The following is a 22319-nucleotide window of genomic DNA, read 5'->3' as shown; positions in this document are numbered from 1 at the left end:
GCACAAACCTCTTCATCCTCGTCGGCCTCTTTTTCATACTCGTCGACGGGGGGGTTCGTTAGCGTGGCCATGGCGTATGAAGCCGGTGAGGATCTCGGCGCCGCCGGCAATCTACGCAACAAGTTAACTACTTTGAGTTGCCGACGGTGTCTACGATGCACATAGCACATAAAAAAGAAAGGAAACTCACCTCGTCGTCGCCCATGGACACGTCGGACGCGCTACCGAACACCTCGTGGGCACTCCTGCTCTCGTCGGTGAAGAGGTGGCGGGGGAGGCCGGTGTCGTCAGTCACGTGGCCGTCGATGCTTCCCGGGCGGCGCAGGTCAGTGACGAGTTCAGGTCGACGGGGAAGTGAAAGGCGCCGCTGCCCATCGGCGCTGAATCCAGCGAGAACGACGCGTTGGGGTCGAAGGTCATGTCGATATCGTCGCACTCGAGGGAGTAGCGGGCGCAGCCGTGCATCTGCGACAGATGCATATGCGAGAGCGACGGCCCCTCCGTGTAGTACCCCGGCGACGAGGGTGAGCTCGAGAACCCGCCGCCAAAGTTGCGGCTGGCAGGTTGATGGCTCCCTTCGGGCTGGCCACCGCCCAAGCTGAGGCACACTTCGGTAGCAGCCACCGCTTTCGCGGCTTTGAGAGCGGCGATGCAGTGCCTTCTGCAGTCGGTCATCAAGATGGAGCAGCAGCGTTTCTCCTCCTCCCACGCCTCCTGCGACATGTTCGTCGGCTTCTCCTTCGGCGCCACGGTGCGCGGCTTCGGTGGCACCTTCGCTGCCTTCACCAGAGCCTTTCTCTTCGGCGGCATGGCAGCGGCAAGGGTTATTCGGGTTGGAGCCTGGATGGGAGATGGAGCGGCGGGCGGGAGAAATGAGCGGCGAGGGGAAGGGTTTTGGTGGAAAAGATGTATATTTTTGGAATGTGTGGCTTACAGGCGGCTCCCACGCCCAAAAAATTCGTGCCGCGAGGCGCCGGCAAGCCCGATTTGCATCCTTCGCGAAGGGGCCGGCGCGGGGTTGCCGGTGCTTCTATTTGGCTCGAAATTGCGCCGACACTTTTTGGGCGCGCCGGTATGAGCCCATTTTCGATGCCGCCCCCCAAAATACTATCAGGGACGCCGGTAGAGATGCTCTTAGTTTCCCTTAAACAATGCTCATAAGTAACCTCTATGAAACCCGAGGTCAAGATGTTGTAGTCATGGAAGATTGGTGCTGCAGCGGTTGCTGAAAAGCCCCCTTCTCTAATAGTCTCACCACTAGGACATTATCCGATTGAATGATCAGACGATCGCAACCCATGTGTTGTGCTAAACACAATTCCTCTAGCATAGCATATGCTTTAGCCCATCACATCCGTCACAAAATAAATCTCCTTTATATTGTCCGCGCTGAATTTACCAGCACAACACCAACACTCCCACATCCTCCGCCCTCGCTATAAGCAGCTTCAACATTGATTTTCAAAACATGCTCAGGTGGGCAAGTTGAAGACGCATTTAAAGGAAACTTTCTAGACATACCTACTTCTGAACCCGAGATTACTGAAAGGACACGGATGTCGCCTAAAGGGGGGGTGAATAGGCGATTTAAAACTTTTATGAGATGGGCTTAACAAATGCGGAATAAAACTAGCGTTTACTTTGTCAAGCCCAAAGCCTATATACTATGGTTCACCTATGTGCACCAACAACTTATGCTAAGCAATACAAGTAACTTGTGTGATAGCAAGATATATAACTTCAAGCACGATGGCTATCACAAAGTAAAGTGCATAAGTAAAGAGCTCGGGTATAGGAATAACCGAAGTGACGCGGAGACAACGATGTATCCCGAAGTTCACACTTTTGCGAGTGCTACTCTCCGTTGGAGCGGTGTGGAGGACAAGTCACTCCAAATGCACGAGGGCCAACGTATTCTCCTCGAGAATTCCCACCAAAAGGGATGTCCTCGAACCACTATGTAACCTTAGGGAGGTTACCGAACCCGCACAAAGCTTGGGGCTATCTCCACAACTTAATTGGAGGCTCCCAACAAATTGCCACAAAGGCCTCGCCCTTGAAGAATCTCCACAACTTAATTGGAGTCCCCAAGAACACCACTAAGATGCCACAAAGGTCTTTCCCCTGGAGATTATCCACAACTTAATTGGAGTCCCCAAGAACACCACAAAGATGCCACAAAGGCCTTGCCCTTGAAGATTCTCCACAACTTAATTGGAGTCCCCAAGAACACCACAAAGATGCCACAAAGGCCACTAAGCCGTCTAGGGTCCAAAGACCCAAGAGAAACAACCTTCTTGTTTTCACCACCACGAATCACCGTGGAGAACTCAAACCTATGCACCAAATGCAATGGCAAGAACACCACAAAGATGCTCAAATCCTTCTCTCTCAAATTCCAACAAAGCTACAAAAGCTATTGGGGGAATAAGAGAGGAAGAACAAAGAGGAGAACACAAAATCCTCCAAGATCAAGATCTAGTGGGTTCCCCTCACAAAGAGAGGGATTTGATTGGTGAAGATGTAGATCTAGATCTCCTCTCTCTTTTCCCTCAAGAATATGCAAGAATCATGGGAGGAATCAAGAACTAGGGCAAGCTTTGAAGGACAACAATGGAGGGGGGAGAGAGAGAGAATGAACCCAACCAGCCCAAGGAGGAAGAAGGGGGTCTTATATACCCCCTCCCAACGAAATATGACCGTTTGGGACCTCCCATGCCGGAAAATCCGCCCCCGGGCCGGATTATCCGCCCCCCGAAAACGCCCCTGGACTCGGGCCGGATATTTGGCCGGATATTTGCCCGGAATTGGCATTTGGGCCGGATTATCCGCTCCAACGGGCATAACTTTAGCATCCGGACTCCGATTTTGATGATCTTGGGCTTGTTTTGAAGCTAGGAACAAGCTCTACAAGATCATGCAGGAAACCATCATAGTCCAACAAGGGAGGATAGAAACAAATGATGAAAGGTTTGACCTATCTAAAAAAGACATACCGGTAAAACCTCCAATCTTGAAAATGCAACAAGTTGCTCATGCAAAAACCATTCTCAATGAACTAGAGCTTGTCATGAGAATAATCACAAGCTCTAAAACATCACATGGATAAGATCCAAATAAAACCAAGAAAGATGATGAACCAAACTCGAAAACGCAACAAGTGATCTATGCGAAATCCGTTTTCGATGAACTAGAGCTTGTCATGAGAATAAACACAAGCTCTAAAACATCACATGGATAAGGTCCAAATAACAACCAAGAAAGATGATGCAAGGATGCAAAGGTTTGAGATCTCTCCGAACGATACGATCGAGTTACTTACTCGAGAGCCCTCTTGATAGAACGGCAACTAAACTATAAACCGGTCTCCAACTACACTATGAGACCGGTGAGAAAGAAACCCTATCAAGAGCAAACCTTATACTTGCGCATTCCACTTGAGCTCGATGACGACAATCTTGACCTCAACAAGATGGAACGCCTTTCTTGAATGTGCTTGCTTGACGAAGTCTTGTGGATTGCTCCCCCATAATCCACCATGGGAGAGCTTCTTCTTCGGCGCATCTTCACATATCCATGATCACCATAAGGATGGCAAGACTCAAGCAAAGGATCTCTTCGAGATGGCTCATCTTGAACTTGCACTTCATTTCTTCATTCTTCATCATGTTGATGTCTTGAAGTAACTTGAGGGCTCACTTCATCTTCATCTTCAAGACATACTTGACACTTGATATCCTTCATCAAATTCTTCTTATTGCAACCTTGAAGCCAACATATGGTTCAAGAATTGCCTATGGACAACTCCTACAAATATAACTCAATGCAAACATTAGTCCATAGGGATTGTCATTAATTACCAAAACCACACATGGGGGTTCCATGCACTTTCAATCTGCCCCATTTTGGTAATTGATGACAATCTATTTGAGAGGGTTTATATAAGGAATTGAAGTAACAAACAAGTTGAATATATAGAGCAAACTCCCCCATAATATATGCGTGTGTGAATGATCTTGACTTTCATTGCATATATTGGCATTCAAAGCCTAGTGGAGTTTCCTCTAACTATTCAACTATGCAAAGCAACAAGATGCAATGCAATAAAGGCACATGCTTAAGCACAAAGCAAAGACATAACCAAATTCCCTTAAACCCTCCAAACTTCTCCCCCATTGGCACCAATTGCCGAAATGGGTGAAAAATTTAGAAGGCCAATATAGTGAGAGTTCCTCCATAGCGTGTGCATTTCTCATAATTTGAGTGGAATCAAATGCACGTATCCAATGACGAATATTCGGAAGGAATCACACTATAGATAGGATCAAAGATTGCAAAAAGATAACAAAGACTAGAAGCTTCAACAAATGAAGCAAGCAACCAAATGAACCACAAAGAAGATACCAAAAGAAAGATAGATATTATGATAAGATCAAGAAGATTGCTCTAAATAATATGAGGAAGCTCCCCAAGGTTTGTGCATAAAACTAGACAATTTGCATTGGAGTATAAAGTGCACAAACATGGAATCATCACTCCCATAATATCATTCAAAAACAAAAGATACCAAGTGAATCAAACTCTAATGATCACCAAAAGATAGTGCTCTAAATCAAATGAGGACGCTCCCCAAGGTACATGCATAAAATAAAATGTTGCATTTGAATACAGTATGCATAACATGGAATCCTCACTCCCTCATTACTATTTAAAACACAAACATTTGCAATAGATCATAGATAGAAAATTAAGCTTAACACTTGCAATAAACAAATGATTGAGCAACAAGTAACATGCACCATAATAATAGGCTCAACCAAGAGAATATGTGAAAGGCATGACAAAGCATATTATAAGACTATTATATGGATGAGCAAAAAGCATCATCATAGTCTTCAATGAATTATATTGCTTAGCATGACCAATCAACATGCAACAAAGAAATAAGATATCAAATGGAGATGTATCATCTCTTATGTGTATAAGTTTCTCTAAGTGGACAAAATCACTAAGATATTTATCCATAAAGAAACATGCACACACAAAATAGACACACAAGACATATAGCATGATATCCAAGACGAAGTCATGCAATATACCAATAAGAATTTTTGCTTAATAGCATGGCCAAAGGCTCAATTTTGTCTTATTGTACATTCGTGAACTTCAACCACAAACATCTAAAATACATCACAAATATCAACAAGGGATAGAAGATAGTTGGGATGCATTTGAGAAAGGCAACAAGTATCACAAATGAGGATACCAAAAGAAATAACTAAATTTGCACTTTCATCTATATTGCACACGTGAGAGCCTTGAGGAATTGATATGCAATAAAATTGCTAGATAGGCATAGTTGGGATGGATGAATCATGAGCATGATTTAAAATACTTCCCAACAAATTCACTCATCTCAAATTACTCACATTCACAATAAAGAAGTTTCATAAAAACCTTTTCAAGAAGCACAATATTTGCAAATCAAGAGATTCATGCCAAGATGCAACCATAAGGTTGGATACAAGAAAAGTATGCATGAGAAGATACTTGTTACCAAGATAGCATTGGTGTGGATGTAGTAGATATGTGTTCGTTGACCATCCTAGCTTGCCTCAAGTTACCATTGAGTCACCACTTCTTTCCAAGAGTGAGACAAGCATCCAATGCATATCCATTGTACCTAACACAAAGGTAAGTACAAAATGGTCCCCAAACTAATTGGGTCCGAAGTAGTTAGACACACTACAACATATAGGACAAACTCCACAATTCTATGTGCATATAGATATGAAAATGAATTTCATGCACATCTTAGCCAAATTAGGATTTGATGGAGTTTACCCTATATATTGGATCAAAGAAAGTAACACATGCCATAAGATATACATATATTAAATATGCATGCACAATACTTTCAAGAACCAAAGGAAGATACAATTTGGACAAAACACCAAATAAATCAAGAGACAATGGTTGCCCAAATTATATCAAAGAATCAAATCAACACAAGATTGACTCCAAAGAATTATCTCATTATAAGAAGCTAATTAAACCTAAACACAAAGGAATGAGATAACCAACTCCCAAGAGAGCAAGGTTCCAACAAATAAACCAAACCCTCGAAACTTTTTATGATGACACAAAGTACCAAAAAGAAAATTTATGTCTCCCAAAACCAATTTTTTTGACAATGATCAAGAGAAGTTTAAGCATTATAACAAATATAGGAGAGCTCCCCCAAGATTAGTGCATTATCCAGGATTTAGAATATGGATACAAAATGCACAAAACTAGGATCATCACACTACCTATATCTACTAAAAATGCTAAGAAAGTTTGAATAGACAAATTAGATCCATAAGATGCAAGGAAGACACATGGGAGTCAAAGCACAACAAATTCATGGCAATAAATAAGGCAATTTGAACACAAGAGCCAATGTAAATATGATTAATAAAAATCTACCTCATAATAGATTACCAATTGTCCTTGGATAAGAGGTATTATGAAATATTTCCCGGTGGTAGTTTGTAGGTATACGAAAGATCATATTTACAACAAATAAAGCATATGGTAAAAGATAAGAGTTAACCATCATGCAAAGATAGTTTCTTGATAGCTTCATTTATTCATACCAACATGCAAAGCAATTAATAGTATTCATACCAATATGCAAAGCAATTAATAGTATTCATACCAACATGCAAAGCAATTAATAGTATGACTTGAAGCACATGGTTTTCCAAAAATGTATTGAGGGACACATTGTGAAAGACCATGCCAAGAACAACTTTCACAAATAAGATCCACAAAGATATTAGCAATGAAGCCATTTAAGCAAATTGGAACTTGTTTGAGCAAACATGCCACGTAGGAGAGAGATAATTTACGGTATCAATTCTATGTGACACAACCTCAAATGTTCACATTTCTAGGCTTGTAATATGCACAAAGCTTATTACTCCCCCATAATGTGATAAGGAATTTATTTTCACAAGAGGCAAATAAGATCCAACTAGAGATATTAATGGACATTAGAATTTGAATTTCTCATGAAGATGACATACCACATAGCGACTAGATAATCTCGCAATATCAATTCTAAGTGATATTCCTCATGTACACACATTGTTCAGGATCATGAAATTCCCAAAGGAATATCACTCCCCCAAAATGGGATAGTCCATTAATCACTCATGAGAGCCATATAAGATACAACATGATGCAAAGAGGCTCTAACACAAACACAAATACATGGTGTGCAACCCAACATGCATAGACTTGATTTCTCAAGCAAAACAATTAGGAAGCACAACATATACAAACACATGTTAGGAACAAAACTAACACATGCAAAGGGGCGAGTAACTTTTAATATAAATGAGTTGAGCACATGTTACTGCAAGGAGGAACATTGAATATATGATAGAAGCAAGATAACCAAAAGACTTGGCTTGATATAATATAAATGATGAAGATCCCTTAATTCTTCATTATGTAGCCAAGTCTCCAATGTCCTCCAACAAGCACCTATTGATCAAGTTTTGGATTGTTGGTCCCCAACTAAGTTGGGTCCTAAGAGGTTAGTCACAATAGGCTTGGCAACCCAAATGGTTCTTTTCTTGACACCACTTTGAGCACCAACATATTTGGCAAACACATTGCCACCCTCATCCTTACGAAGAGAATAAACATCATCAATGGTGATAGAGTTGGATGAGGTACCAATAGTGCAAAAGGAGGAGATGTGGCCCTTCTCACGGCATATGTAGCAAGTTCTTTTCTTCTCCTTCTTCTCACTAGATTTCTCCACAATGGGAGCATTGGCTTGATTCTTCTTGGGAAGTGGCATTTCTTCAACTTGAGGTTGAATATGAGTTTGAGCTTGAGGCCGCTTCCCTTTTTGCTTCTTCTTCAAAGGGCAATATCTAACATGATGCCCTTCAATTTTGCACTTGAAGCAAACAATCTTGGCCGGGTCTTTGACTTGTACTTGGCCCTTCTTCTTCTTCTTCTTCTTGTTGTTGTTGGACTTGTTCTTGTTGTTGGATTTGAATCCAAGTCCACTCTTATCATTGGGGGATTGTTGCACACTTAACATCGTGTCAAGTTTGCATTTCCCTTCATGACTCTTTACCAAGTCATTCTTCAAAGAAGTGACTTGGGCCTTGAGCTCTTTGATTTCCTCTACATGGTTAGTAATAACACGAGTACTAGAGGAAGTAGAACCTTCATTGTTAGAGCAACAAGGCAAGGAAAATAATTCATCACAAGATTTAGCAATACTATGAGTGGATGAATTACTAGGACTAGCACATGACAATATAGAATTTTGAGTAGTAGTGCTAGTATCCACATGAGGCTCACAAGGTGTTTCCTTTGATATGATAGCCTCATGAGCTAACTTTAGCCTATCATGGGAGGCTAGAAGATCCTCATGGGAGCTAGAAAGATTTCCATGATTTTCTTCCAACTTCCCATAATTGCTAGTTAGCAATTCAAGTTGAGCCCTTAGCTCAACATTCTCCTTCAAGATAGATGCTTCACAAGAAGTAGAGTTAGTAGCACAAGCATCATCACAAGACATATTAAGAAGAGATGGTAACATAGCATGCTCTTTTAAATAGGAAGCTTGAAGTTGCTCATGGGACTTGGTGAGGATAGAGTGTTCGCTCTCCGAGACCTTGTGGGCCTTGTCTAGATCATCTAGATCCTTAACAAGTTTATCATGACCAACACCAACTTTGGAATTTTACTTTTTAAGCATTTTTACTTGAGCTTTAGCATGGTCTCTTTCCTTAGTGAGTTTAGAAACTATTTGAAGTTGCTCTTCAAGAGAGGCTACGGTCTCTTGTTCTTCTTCAAGATCATTCTTTAGGGATGCTACATCATTGGCATACTCTCGTTCAAGAGCACCCTTTTTATTAATGGTGTTCTCATGCATCCAAATAAGTTTTTGGCTCTCAATAGCGGTAGTCAAGATTTCAAAGAATTGAGAGCTAGCAATTTTATCTTTGCAAAGAACCTTGAATACACTCTTACCCTTATCGCGTAGAGAGACAACCCAATCCTCTTCTTCATATTCATCCTCATCGTTATCATCACGAGAAGTATGAGGTTCCATGGTAGGAGATACCGTGGAACCCTTGGCCATAAGGCACATATGAGAACCGTGAGATAAAGATGAGGAGTTACTTGAGGCTTCTTTCAAGATCTTGTCTTGACCAATAGAATTTTTGGTTTCCTCTACAATGTTAGTCACACAACAACTAGAGGAAATAGAAGCACTTGTATCATGGCCACAAGACAAAGCAAGCATATCATCATTAGATTTATTCAAGCAACTTACACATGATATGCAAGGACTATCAACACAAGCATGTAAATCATTTCTAGTGCTAGATGTGTTTAGTCCAAAGATGAATCATTGCAATGAGATATAGATGAAGGATCATCAATAGTAAGCTCAATATCAACATTGCAATTTCCATCATCACTCACCATATCATTACCTTGTGTCTTGACACACATTGGTGAAGTGTATGAAGATGAGAACTCATCACGGACGGAAGTGGAAGCAATACAATCATCCTCAATAATATTGGACACATCATATTTATCTTGAAGCTTTGTCCATAATTCATGAGAGCTCCCAAAAGGCATGATTGATGAAGTAACTACATTGCTCACAACAATGGAAAACACATGAGAAGCAAGAGCATCGAGGCAAGAGTTTTTCTCATCCTCAAGAGATAAATTTTGAGGATCCTTAGGAGAAGAAAAACCCATGCCAAGAAATCGCTCCATGTCCGGGGACATACCCCGCAAGATTTTAAGCACATAAATTTTCCATAGATTAAAATTTGTGCCATCAAATATAAACAAGTTATTGTGCACTAATCCCCTAACCGACATCTTTACTCTCAAGGCGGTGAAGCCTAAGAATGAGAGACCTTGCTCTGATACCAATTGAAAGGACACGGATGTCGCCTAGAGGGGGGGGGTGAATAGGCGATTTAAAACTTTTATAAGATGGGCTTAACAAATGCGGAATAAAACTAGCGTTTACTTTGTCAAGCCCAAAGCCTATATACTATGGTTCACCTATGTGCACCAACAACTTATGCTAAGCAATACAAGTAACTTGTGTGATAGCAAGATATATAACTTCAAGCACGATGGCTATCACAAAGTAAAGTGCATAAGTAAAGAGCTCGGGTATAGGAATAACCGAAGTGACGCGGAGACAACGATGTATCCCGAAGTTCACACTTTTGCGAGTGTTACTCTCCGTTGGAGCGGTGTGGAGGACAAGTCACTCCAAATGCACGAGGGCCACCGTATTCTCCTCGAGAATTCCCACCAAAAGGGATGTCCTCGAACCACTATGTAACCTTAGGGAGGTTACCGAACCCGCACAAAGCTTGGGGCTGTCTCCACAACTTAATTGGAGGCTCCCAACAAATTGCCACAAAGGCCTCGCCCTTGAAGAATCTCCACAACTTAATTGGAGTCCCCAAGAACACCACTAAGATGCCACAAAGGCCTTTCCCCTGGAGATTATCCACAACTTAATTGGAGTCCCCAAGAACACCACAAAGATGCCACAAAGGCCTTGCCCTTGAAGATTCTCCACAACTTAATTGGAGTCCCCAAGAACACCACAAAGATGCCACAAAGGCCACTAAGCCGTCTAGGGTCCAAAGACCCAAGAGAAACAACCTTCTTGTTTTCACCACCACGAATCACCGTGGAGAACTCAAACCTATGCACCAAATGCAATGGCAAGAACACCACAAAGATGCTCAAATCCTTCTCTCTCAAATTCCAACAAAGCTACAAAAGCTATTGGGGGAATAAGAGAGGAAGAACAAAGAGGAGAACACAAAATCCTCCAAGATCAAGATCTAGTGGGTTCCCCTCACAAAGAGAGAAATTTGATTGGTGAAGATGTAGATCTAGATCTCCTCTCTCTTTTCCCTCAAGAATATGCAAGAATCATGGGAGGAATCAAGAACTAGGGCAAGCTTTGAAGGACAACAATGGAGGGGGGAGAGAGAGAATGAACCCAACCAGCCCAAGGAAGAAGAAGGGGGTCTTATATACCCCCTCCCAACGAAATATGACCGTTTGGAACCTCTCAGGCCGGAAAATCCGCCCCCGGGCCGGATTATCCGCCCCGCGAAAACGCCCCTGGACTCGGGCCGGATATTTGGCCGGATATTTGCCCGGAATTGGCATTCGGGCCGGATTATCCGCCCCCCAGAAAACTGCAGAAACACGAAAACTAAAACGGGCATAACTTTAGCATCCGGACTCCGATTTTGATAATCTTGGGCTTGTTTTGAAGCTAGGAACAAGCTCTACAAGATCATGCAGGAAACCATCATAGTACAACAAGGGAGGATAGAAACAAATGATGAAAGGTTTGACCTATCTAAAAAAGACATACCGGTAAAACCTCCAATCTCGAAAATGCAACAAGTTGCCCATGCAAAAACCATTCTCAATGAACTAGAGCTTGTCATGAGAATAAGCACAAGCTCTAAAACATCACATGGATAAGATCCAAATAAAACCAAGAAAGATGATGAACCAAACTCGAAAATGCAACAAGTGATCTATGCGAAATCCGTTTTCGATGAACTAGAGCTTGTCATGAGAATAAGCACAAGCTCTAAAACATCACATGGATAAGGTCCAAATAACAACCAAGAAAGATGATGCAAGGATGCAAAGGTTTGAGATCTCTCCGAACGATACGATCGAGTTACTTACTCGAGAGCCCTCTTGATAGAACGACAACTAAACTATAAACCGGTCTCCAACTACACTATGAGACCGGTGAGAAAGAAACCCTGTCAAGAGCAAACCTTATACTTGCGCATTCCACTTGAGCTCGATGACGACGATCTTGACCTCAACAAGATGGAACGCCTTTCTTGAATGTGCTTGCTTGACGAAGTCTTGTGGATTGCTCCCCCATAATCCACCATGGGAGAGCTTCTTCTTCGGTGCTTCTTCACATATCCATGATCACCATAAGGATGGCAAGACTCAAGCAAAGGATCTCTTCGAGATGGCTCATCTTGAACTTGCACTTCATTTCTTCATTCTTCATCATGTTGATGTCTTGAAGTAACTTGAGGGCTCACTTCATCTTCATCTTCAAGACATACTTGACACTTGATATCCTTCATCAAATTCTTCTTATTGCAACCTTGAAGCCAACATATGGTTCAAGAATTGCCTATGGACAACTCCTACAAATATAACTCAATGCAAATATTAGTCCATAGGGATTGTCATTAATTACCAAAACCACACATGGGGGTTCCATGCACTTTCAATTACTTAGTCCAAGATTAAGTTATATAGCATATCGACCCCTAAGTTACAGACAAGTTGGGAGGGAAAGTTTCCTTCATATTGTTCATTCAAAACTTGTCATTTTTACCTATGAAACATACTTTTGAATTTGGGTATGAAAATGCCACATGCACATATGTGTATCCTCTACATGCAAAATTTTGTTTGAAATTTTTAGAGGCATGGAAATACGGTTTTGGGCCTAGCCCGTTATCAGGTACTTCGGAATCCAAGCTGCCTATTTTGGCCCCTTCTTCCTCTGTATTGCACTTTGACACTTTGCATATCTGCCACAACATACATATTGTGGTTATAGGAAAAATATGAAGTAACAAAAAAGTTGAAGTGTGGCAAATCAGCAAATATTCCGGTGGTACTGTGGAGCAGCAGTATCAAGATACTGCTACTTGCGGGGAAGAAAGGTAGAGGAGGTTCGAGCGGCACACAGATAAAAAAAAGGTTCGAGCGACACAACAAGTTCTAAAAAAACATTTTTTTGCCAAACTACATGATTGGCAGAGCAGGGTGCCCGTCAGCCCGTGTTCGATTGGGTGCTGGATGGTCGCTGGAGAAACACATCGGCTTCTTAGGGGACATTCTAGGCCCAAATCAAGGCAGAGGCTTCATGCCGAGCACCAACTAAGCGGCCTAGATAATTTTCTCAGTCTTTCTATAATGTGTATTAGCTCCGTTCCAAAATAAGTGTCGCAGCTAGATGCATTTTAATGTGTAGATACATCCTGACACCTATTTTAAAACAGATGAAGTACACCATAAATTCACCTTTTATAATGACAAATCACAGATATCTTCACCAATGTACTATGACAATTAACAAAGGCAGCAGGAGGACGACAATTGTAATTTAGAAAAGAAGAAGAAAGCTATTAAGAACGGTTATATAGATAGATAGCAGCATCCATAGACAAATCGCATCACATCCAGACCTCAGATCTCCAATAAACTAAATTACGATGAAATTCAGTGGCCTGAAAGGTGAAAGCATCAGCGCATGTATCATTATCTTCATAGGAACAGAGCTCCAGCTTCTTGATCCTGGCACACTTTGCTCGCAGGGCGTCGGGGACTTCGAGGTTACAGCAGTCAATCAAACAGAGATGCTCCAGGTGAGGACAGCCGTCGACGACGGCATCCAGTTCCTGGGCATCGATGTCGCTCCCGACGAGTGTAAGCTCCCGCAGCTCGCGCATGGTCTCGATTCTGAGCTCGTACTCGCTCCTTACATACCTCCGGCAGATCCACGTGCCCATGGTAAAGGACAGTGGAGAATGGGAAGAACTCCGTTTCCGTTTGTACAGGACAAGGCGCTTGAGCTGCGGGCATGCCCCTGCGGCGACCGGGCAAGCAATGTCCTCGATGTTATCACAGCCCATTACCGTGAGGTCTTCTAGCAGAGGAGACCTGTCTAGCAGCTCGGTGAATCCTTCGATGGAGACGTCGATGCATGATATCAATCCAAGGCACTTCAGAGAAGGCGATCTGCAAAGATCCAAATTTAATTATCGCTCTACTCTGGGCTACTGACGAAGGCAGTTGCAAGTAAAATCAAGTGCATGCAGCGTTTACCTTTCCCCGATATACTTAAGGAGATCATCCGTGACAAACCCCTCCCCCGTGAATGCCTCCAGCTGCCCACTAGAGCGGTCTACGGCCACCTTGGCCATTGCACACTCCTCCACCAACAGCTTGTAGCACGGCTTGTGAGAATGAGACATGTCAACTTCGCGCCAAAGACACGGCGATTTTGCTGTCTCCAGCCATGACTGGCACACGAGGCCTGCACCCATGAGAATATCCACAGCGCTGAGCTTGGCGAAGAGCAAAGTGAGCGCGGGGAGGGGGATCTCTGACCAGTCCCTAGCATGTAGTTCTGACGCAGGTAGGGCGTCCATCTCGAGGGAAGGAAAATAGTGAAACCGATGCCTACAACTGCATTCAGAAGCAAACAAGAATACAGTGAAGAGTGACAAGATCATACAGCTAGCTATTTGATCTTTTGATCCCATACCTTTGCTGGCACAGTACTGTCGGCCGGAAGATAGGCAGCTCTATCTGAAGTTCTGAACCGATCCTTCCGCCTTTCCCAGTGCATTGTCCTCCACTAGCTTATTGTCCTAGGAAATGGTAGAATTTTAGTGACAACCAAGCCAATGCACTGTCACTTAAGTGTTGTATCCAAGGGGTGTTTCAATCAATTGCTTTGCGGATGTCTACCATTGTAGTCTAGTTGTGGCATGAACTAATCTGATCCATTTTGTTTTTACAAAATGAAGATATGTACTCCCTCCGATTCATATTAATTGACTTCAATATGGAGTATTTAAAGTTTAACAATGTTCATGCAAGAAGTACCAACATATTATCATTACATGAACGTAAATCATTTTCCCAAACCTTCCCAAACTTGGAAGTGATGACAAGGATACAAGCATACCCTAACAAGCATCATATGGTTGACAGAGATATTCTCCGGCAATGGACTAAGATGGAACAGACGTGGACCTTGACCTTGCTTCCAAAGTACCTGGGGTCTGAAGACATGAAAGACTTGAAATCCTGAAATCGTCGAAATTTTCTCTATATATGCTCAGCATCCATATATGTAAACATAATTTGCTGCTAAATTGCCAGTATACAGAGCAACTACACATATACTACATAACTAAATGTATAGAATCAACAGAGCAGAGGTGCTGTTATCAAATTACCACTGATTGGCGCGGGCAGAGTGCGGCTGATGGGACAGTCAGAAGGCTACAGGGGACGGCGCAGTTGGGAAAACTCGGCATCAGCGTGACCGCAGCGGAGTGGAAGCGTCGGGGTAGATGGGGTCGGAGGAGATGAAACTCGGCGACGGCGTGTGGCTGGAGAGGGCGACGGAGTGGAGGTGGCGGTGGTGGTGGCGGAGTGGATCGAGAGACGGCCGGCTGGAGCCAGCGGGGTAGATAGGCCAGGGGAGACCAAACTCGGCGGCGGCGTGGGGCTCAAAGGGGCGACGTACTGCATGCGGCGGTGGAGCTGCCCAGGGGGTGATGCGGTACACCCTCCATTCCGATGAATAATCCGTGCACCGCTGCACGCTTCTTTAATACTCACCATATCTAGGAAAAAGATCACACCATATATAGATAATATTTAATATAGAATTTCTATTATTAGATAATGTTTTAGTAGTATGAATCTTACAGCACTAATAATGTACTATATATTCAAGATGCTCAATTATTTCTATCAGATTTTGAAGTGCATCGTGTGCCTTATTTCATACGAACATACTATGAAGTAGTGAAAACAAACGTTAAACACAATCACGGGGTAGCGAAAGGAGGAACAAAAGCACCGATCCTAAGAAAAAAAGAAAAGGCTTTTTAAAATAAGCTTGAGCAGTTGATTTTGAAAAAAAAAGTTAATAATGAATTAAAGCATGAATCTCGAAGAAAAAATAAGAATGAACAGCTTCAATAAGATAGACACACCCACATACTTGCAATATATAATTACTTTTTCAAGGATTTGTGTGGAAGCCAATTCCCTCATACATATAATTACTTTATCAAACGAAGTCTCATAAACTATCTTTTTTTTAGAAACACAATACAAACGCAAACGCTCACCGACGAATTGGATCTTGAAATTGACGAACTCATCACAGACGCCTCGCTGTCGACGGAAACGTCGCCTCCCACTGAATGAATATTTCAAGTTTATGATACACATAGATGTTAAATCTTAGGTTTGAACCACATGGGTGCAGGCCTCGTGTGCCAGTCATTTTGTGAGAACCAACCACCTGACCTGAGGTTAGGTGGCTTCCTACCTGTAGGAAAAGTGTGGAAATCAAAATCACTCGGGCCTGTCTCAGAGTCCGGCCCCAGGGCCCATGGGCCACGCAGCACGAGCATAGAGATTATGGGACACCCACCAACCGAGATTACGCTGGCCAGTGGCAGGGGCACACGCAGCGCAATGGGCGGCCTGGCCCCGCAGCATATCACCTCCGCCCCATCCAACAAGCGGACAAGCGGTCAGTCCATGGAAGAGAGTACACAGTACCTGCCTGCTACATCGCGGATCAACCACAGCACAGCACAGCACAGGCACAGGACGATCAGGACGACGGGCTGCTGCTGCTGGTGGTGCCTCGAGCGAGCGGTGTGGTCCAGGCCACTCGCGGCCGCAGCGACGATCGCCCGAGCTCGTCCGGCCGAGAGCTCGTCGGCTTTGTTTCCGCGTGGAAGCATCTTTGTTCGGGACATCTCTACCGGGCCCACGTAAACGGAGGTGGAGGACCGTGCACTCGAAAAATGCGTTTGTACTCGATCCTAGCGGTTCAATGCATACTGATTGGCCTGTCTGCCTAGATATAAACGGGACGCTGCGTGGTTAGCATGCGCGCTCCGCACGCTACTCGTATGGGTTTACCTGGCAGCGATCCTGATGCTTCATCTTCAGCGCGTCAGAACTAACGGGCCAACACATTGTAGCTTTCTGTGTCACGTTAATAGCGCACCTCGCCGTTCGTGCGCCTGCGCTGGTGGACGGCGTCGCAACGTCTTGAATGGCAGGGCGTTGAAGGCGAGGTGGCATGCGAGCCTTTTTAAGGGCCGTTGGCCGAGCCATCTTGCCGCCAGATTTGCGCGACGATCCGGCGTTCATGCTGACCTCGTACAACTGGATCTTGTTCAGGGCGCGCGATTTCGACGCGCGCCGCTAAGCGACATACCTCGGCGATGTCAACTTCTTCAACCGCGAGCTCGAGGAAGAAGAGGACGACAACAAGGACGAGTACGAGTACTAGGACGAGGACAAAGACGATAAGGGCGAGGCTGAGGATGACGCCAAGGCAGAGGACACAGACGACGTTCATGTCCTCAGAGCCAGTGTTCATGCCCAACCACCGGACATCGGCGAGGAGGAGACCATTGCCATCGCAATTCCAACAGCGAGCTTGACCAGCTCGCTATGTGGGATGGCATCGGCGTCCAGCTTCGTGAATCCTGGCTGGTGCTGGGGACGCTGGCGACTCCTCCGGCCACGCCAACATGCACCCACGCGCGTGTCGTCTCCTTTTCCATCCACGGGCTAGGATCCGTGGTCGCCGTCACCGCAGGCTCTCCTTCCTCCTCCACCGCCGGTCTACCAACTACCATTGCATACGCCGGAGATCATCGACATGTCAGTGACGATGAACAGTACTCCATTGCTAGGTTTTGGCAGGCCTATAGCCATTTTAATTTTTAAGCTTTTTCTATACTTTTATAATTATGTAAATTATGGGCTTTTAATGAATGAATTTTTTTCACTTTTTATGCGTCAGACCACTGGAAATACCCCTAGACGCAAACGGACGTGCGGTCGATTTCGACCATTTGGACCGACGTAAACTGTCGCAGGCGATCGCTTTTAGTGTGGGAATTGCGGTTGGTCCAGTGGAGATGGCCTTGCACCTAAGAGCATTACATATGCCGGACACGTTTGGGACGCGCCAACGACAATGCCAAAAGTTTTGGGGAGAGGTTCCCACACCGATGCTCAACCCCAATAGAAAAAAAGAGACAGATGTGGGTACGAGATCCTATGGCGGTAAAGGAGACCTTTCAAATACAATAAATGCTCAATGTATCAGCACAGGGTCAAAGAAGCCTGCTAGGTGCCATAGGATGTGCCAAAATGCCTACCGCGCGCATTACTTAGAACAACTAGGAAAGTAAGATAAGATAAGAAAGAAATCAAAATATTCGGAATAGTGGAATAAGAAATGCAAAAATGAAGAGAAGGGAACCTAATCTCACCTCCTTCTGTACCATAAAGAAAAGAACCTTATATTTTTACCCACCCTTATCTAAAAAGAAAAAGAAGTGTCTCTATTTAGCATTCGGAGCTAGGAGCAGAGAAGAGAACAACAGATATGTAGGATAACGTTGCATAGAAAACAAAAATTTTCCTACCGCGAACACGCAATCCAAGCCAAGATGCAATCTAGAAGACGGTAGCAACGAGGGGGTATCGAGTCTCACCCTTGAAGAGATTCCAAAGCCTACAAGATGAGGCTCTTGTTGCTGCGGTAGACGTTCACTTGCCGCTTGCAAAAGCGCGTAGAAGATCTTGATCACGATCGCTTCCGGCGCCACGAACGGGCAGCACCTCCGTACTCGGTCACACGTTCGGTTGTTGATGAAGACGACGTCCACCTCCCCGTTCCAGCGGGCAGCGGAAGTAGTAGCTCCTCTTGAATCCGACAGCACGACGGCGTGGTGTCGGTGGTGGTGGAGAAATCCGGCGGAGCTTCGCTTAAGCGTGCGGGATGTGGTGGAGGAGAGAGACCGCTAGGGTTTGGGGAGAGAGGGGGAGGCTAGGGCGCCGGCCAAGGGCAGCCCTAGGTGGTGCGGCCAAGAGTGGGCAGCCCCCTCCCTCTCCTCCTCATTATATAGGTGGAAATCCCCAAGTGTTGGTATCCAAGTCTTCGAATAAGACCCCAACAATGAAACCTCCCATATGTAGGGAAACCTACCCAAGGTGGGAATCCCACTTGGGGTGGGATTCCCCCTTTCCATGAGGGGGGTTGGCCGGCCACCCTAGAGGAGTCCACCTTGGACTCCTCCCCTTTAGGGTTGGCTGGTCATGCAAGGTGGAGTCCCTCCGGGACTCTACTTTCCATGATGATTTCTTCCGGACTTTTCTAGAACCTTCTAGAACCTGCCATAAATGCACCGGATCATTTCCAAACTTGGAATATGACTTCCTATATATGAATCTTATTCTCCGGACCATTCCGGAACTCCTCGTGATGTCCGGGATCTCATCCGGGACTCCGAACAAATATTCGAACTCCATTCCATATTCAAGTTCTACCATTTCAACATCCAACTTTAAGTGTGTCACCCTACGGTTCGTGAACTATGCGGACATGGTTGAGTACTCACTCCGACCAATAACCAATAGCGGGATCTGGAGATCCATAATGGCTCCCACATATTCAACGATGACTTTAGTGATCGAATGAACCATTCACATACGATACCAATTCCCTTTGTCATGCGATATTTTACTTGTCCGAGGTTTGATCTTCGGTATCACTCTATACCTTGTTCAACCTCGTCTCCTGACAAGTACTCTTTACTCGTACCGTGGTATGTGGTCTCTTATGAACTTATTCATATGCTTGCAAGACATTAGACGGCATTCCACCGAGAGGGCCCAGAGTATATCTATCCGTCATTGGGATGGACAAATCCCACTGTTGATCCATATGCCTCAACTCATACTTTTCGGATACTTAATCCCACCTTTATAACCACCCATTTACGCAGTGGCGTTTGGTGTAATCAAAGTACATTTCCGGTATAAGTGATTTACATGATCTCATGGTCATAAGGACTAGGTAACTATGTATCGAAAGCTTATAGCAAATAACTTAATGACGAGATCTTATGCTATGCTTAATTGAGTGTGTCCATTACATCATTCATATAATGATATAACCTTGTTATTAATAACATCCAATGTTCATGATTATGAAACTAATCATCTATTAATCAACAAGCTAGTTAAGAGGCATACTAGGGACTTCTTTGTTGTCTACATATCACACATGTACTAATGTTTCGGTTAATACAATTATAGCATGATATATAAACATTTATCATAAACATAAAGATATAAATAATAACCACTTTATTATTGCCTCTAGGGCATATCTCCTTCAGTCTCCCACTTGCACTAGAGTCAATAATCTAGTTTACATTTGTAAAGATATAACACCTTGGCCTTCCGGTGCTTTATCATGTTTTGCTCACGGGAGAGGTTTTAGTCAACGGATCTGACACGTTCAGAAACGTATGTATTTTGTAATTCATTTGCGTCTCAACGCATCACTCATTTCCAAATGAGTCGGCATTAAATATGTTTGGTCTTCTGGTGGAACCTTAATTCCGCGGTCTGAAATATGTCACTAATATTGTCACACACAATATAGCTTCAAAGTTCTGACACTATCGGAACTACACCAAGTTCTCAAAGAACTTCTTGACTTAACATCCTTTGTCATTGTCAAAACAATGACATACTCTGCCTTCTTTTGTAGAATCCGTCACAATATTTAGAACTCTTCTAAATCTAGCATAGACAACTTCTAGCTCATTGTGCTACCTTTTAAACAACACTTAGTCTAATTTGAGATTTGAAATTTTATTTTCATATGTGACAAAATTAGTATCGGTGCAACACCTTACAGCGATTTGTTTTGTCATTTCTCCATATAAAACTATATATATATACTTGGTTCTTCTTAAGTACTCAAGAATATTCTTACTGTTTTTCAGTGATCATCACATGAATCATGCTCATAACACTCTTAGAGCATATGATATCTGATTGTGTACATATTATTCGTGATCTATAATCACTCATGTGTTTTTACTCATTGAGTGTGAGATACACTCAAGTCTTGTTAAAAATTCACATGACAAGAACATCTTCTTAATATTTCTATATTGAACTATTTCAATATCCATTCTATGTACTTTGACTTAAACTTATTTTGTGTTTCAATCTATCTTCATAGATCTTGACACTAAATTTGTTTCAGTCCATATCTTTTCATTGAAGTTAATTTCTCAATGAAACCTTTTTAATCAAGTATATAATTACATTATTTATAACCAACTATATGTCACCTACATAAAGTATTATAAATATGTCTTAGCGCTCCCACTTAATTTCTTGCAAATGCAAGCCTCTTCATCGTCTCTGATGAAATCAAAAACTCTTTGACTATTTCATCTGGTGAAGATTCAAACTCCGCGATACTCACTTCATCAAATTGAAGTTTGTATACCTATCTAATATTCCACGGACCAGCAAAACTCTTGGTTGTATCTTGTATACACCTTTAATACATACTTCTGATAAGTAATGTATTTTGCCATCCTACTAGAATAATCCATATAGACTATAAGCATTTATACGGAAGATCTAATCTTATCGTAGTCAACTCTTTGAACTTTGTCGTAAACAATTTTTTGACAAGTCGAGCTTCTTCAAGGATATTTCATCCAAGTCTATAGATCCATTTACTTTCAAAAAGTATTCATCTATTATGGATTTCATGGCGCATGGCCATTTTAACGGAGTCAGGGCCCATCATAACTTCTTTGTTTGTAGTTGGTTTATCATTGTTCAAAATCAATCCTTTGTCCACAAATCATTTATTTGATCACAAAGTAAACCATACCTACAAGGTTCAATATGTACTTCGATCTCCATGACTAAAACACTTTGTAGTCATGGGAGCCATGATCGTTGTGGCCGCTTCCGAAACCAATTCCGATGCTGCGCTACTCTGATCATTATGCTCGTGTGCATAAACCTGATCACAGTATATTGTCCTCCCACTCAAATACATCACTAGAAACAAATTCTCGGAAATAAGAAACATTGACAAACACTTTTGTCTTTGTCTCGTGGGAAGAATTCCCAATCAAATCTCTGGGATAACCAACAAAGACATTCATCCGATTTTGGTTGTAAACTTATTTACTTATGCTATGCATACCAAAATTTAAGAAAAGACTATCAGGTTTCTTACCTATGCCATAACTCGTATGGTGTCATTTCAACGGATCATGATGATGCTCTATTTAGTGTAAAAGCGGTAGTCACTAAAGCATAATCCACAAAAATATAATGGCGTCATAATATTTTTATCTCATCATTAATCCAACAAGGTTTGGATACATATCTTGAATACTATATCATCATTATGATACTCCAAGAAATGTGAGTTGTAGAACAATTTCATAACTCTCTTAGATGTTCGCTAAAACTCGTAATTCAAATATTTCCATCATGATCCAATCATAGATATTTGACTTTTCTATTACGATGATTTCCACTTCATGCTGAAATTTATTTGAATCCATTCAAAT

General features: G+C 42.9%; 1 protein-coding gene across 1 annotated transcript; it reads right to left on the bottom strand.

The window, feature by feature from the left end:
* Window positions 1–13141: 13141 nt before the first annotated feature.
* LOC127305617 (putative F-box/LRR-repeat protein 9) lies at window positions 13142–14472 on the bottom strand. The gene is made up of 2 exons (XM_051336151.2): window positions 13960–14472; window positions 13142–13872 (listed from the first exon to the last, which is right to left on the bottom strand). The coding sequence occupies exons 1-2, from the start codon at window positions 14397–14399 to the stop codon at window positions 13308–13310; spliced, it is 1005 nt and encodes a 334-aa protein (XP_051192111.1). The 5' UTR covers window positions 14400–14472; the 3' UTR covers window positions 13142–13307.
* Window positions 14473–22319: the final 7847 nt, after the last annotated feature.

This window comes from Lolium perenne, chromosome 1 (genome assembly GCF_019359855.2).
Source record: "Lolium perenne isolate Kyuss_39 chromosome 1, Kyuss_2.0, whole genome shotgun sequence".
Taxonomy (NCBI): Eukaryota; Viridiplantae; Streptophyta; class Magnoliopsida; order Poales; family Poaceae; genus Lolium; species Lolium perenne.
This window is presented reverse-complemented; position numbering and strand designations above follow the sequence as displayed.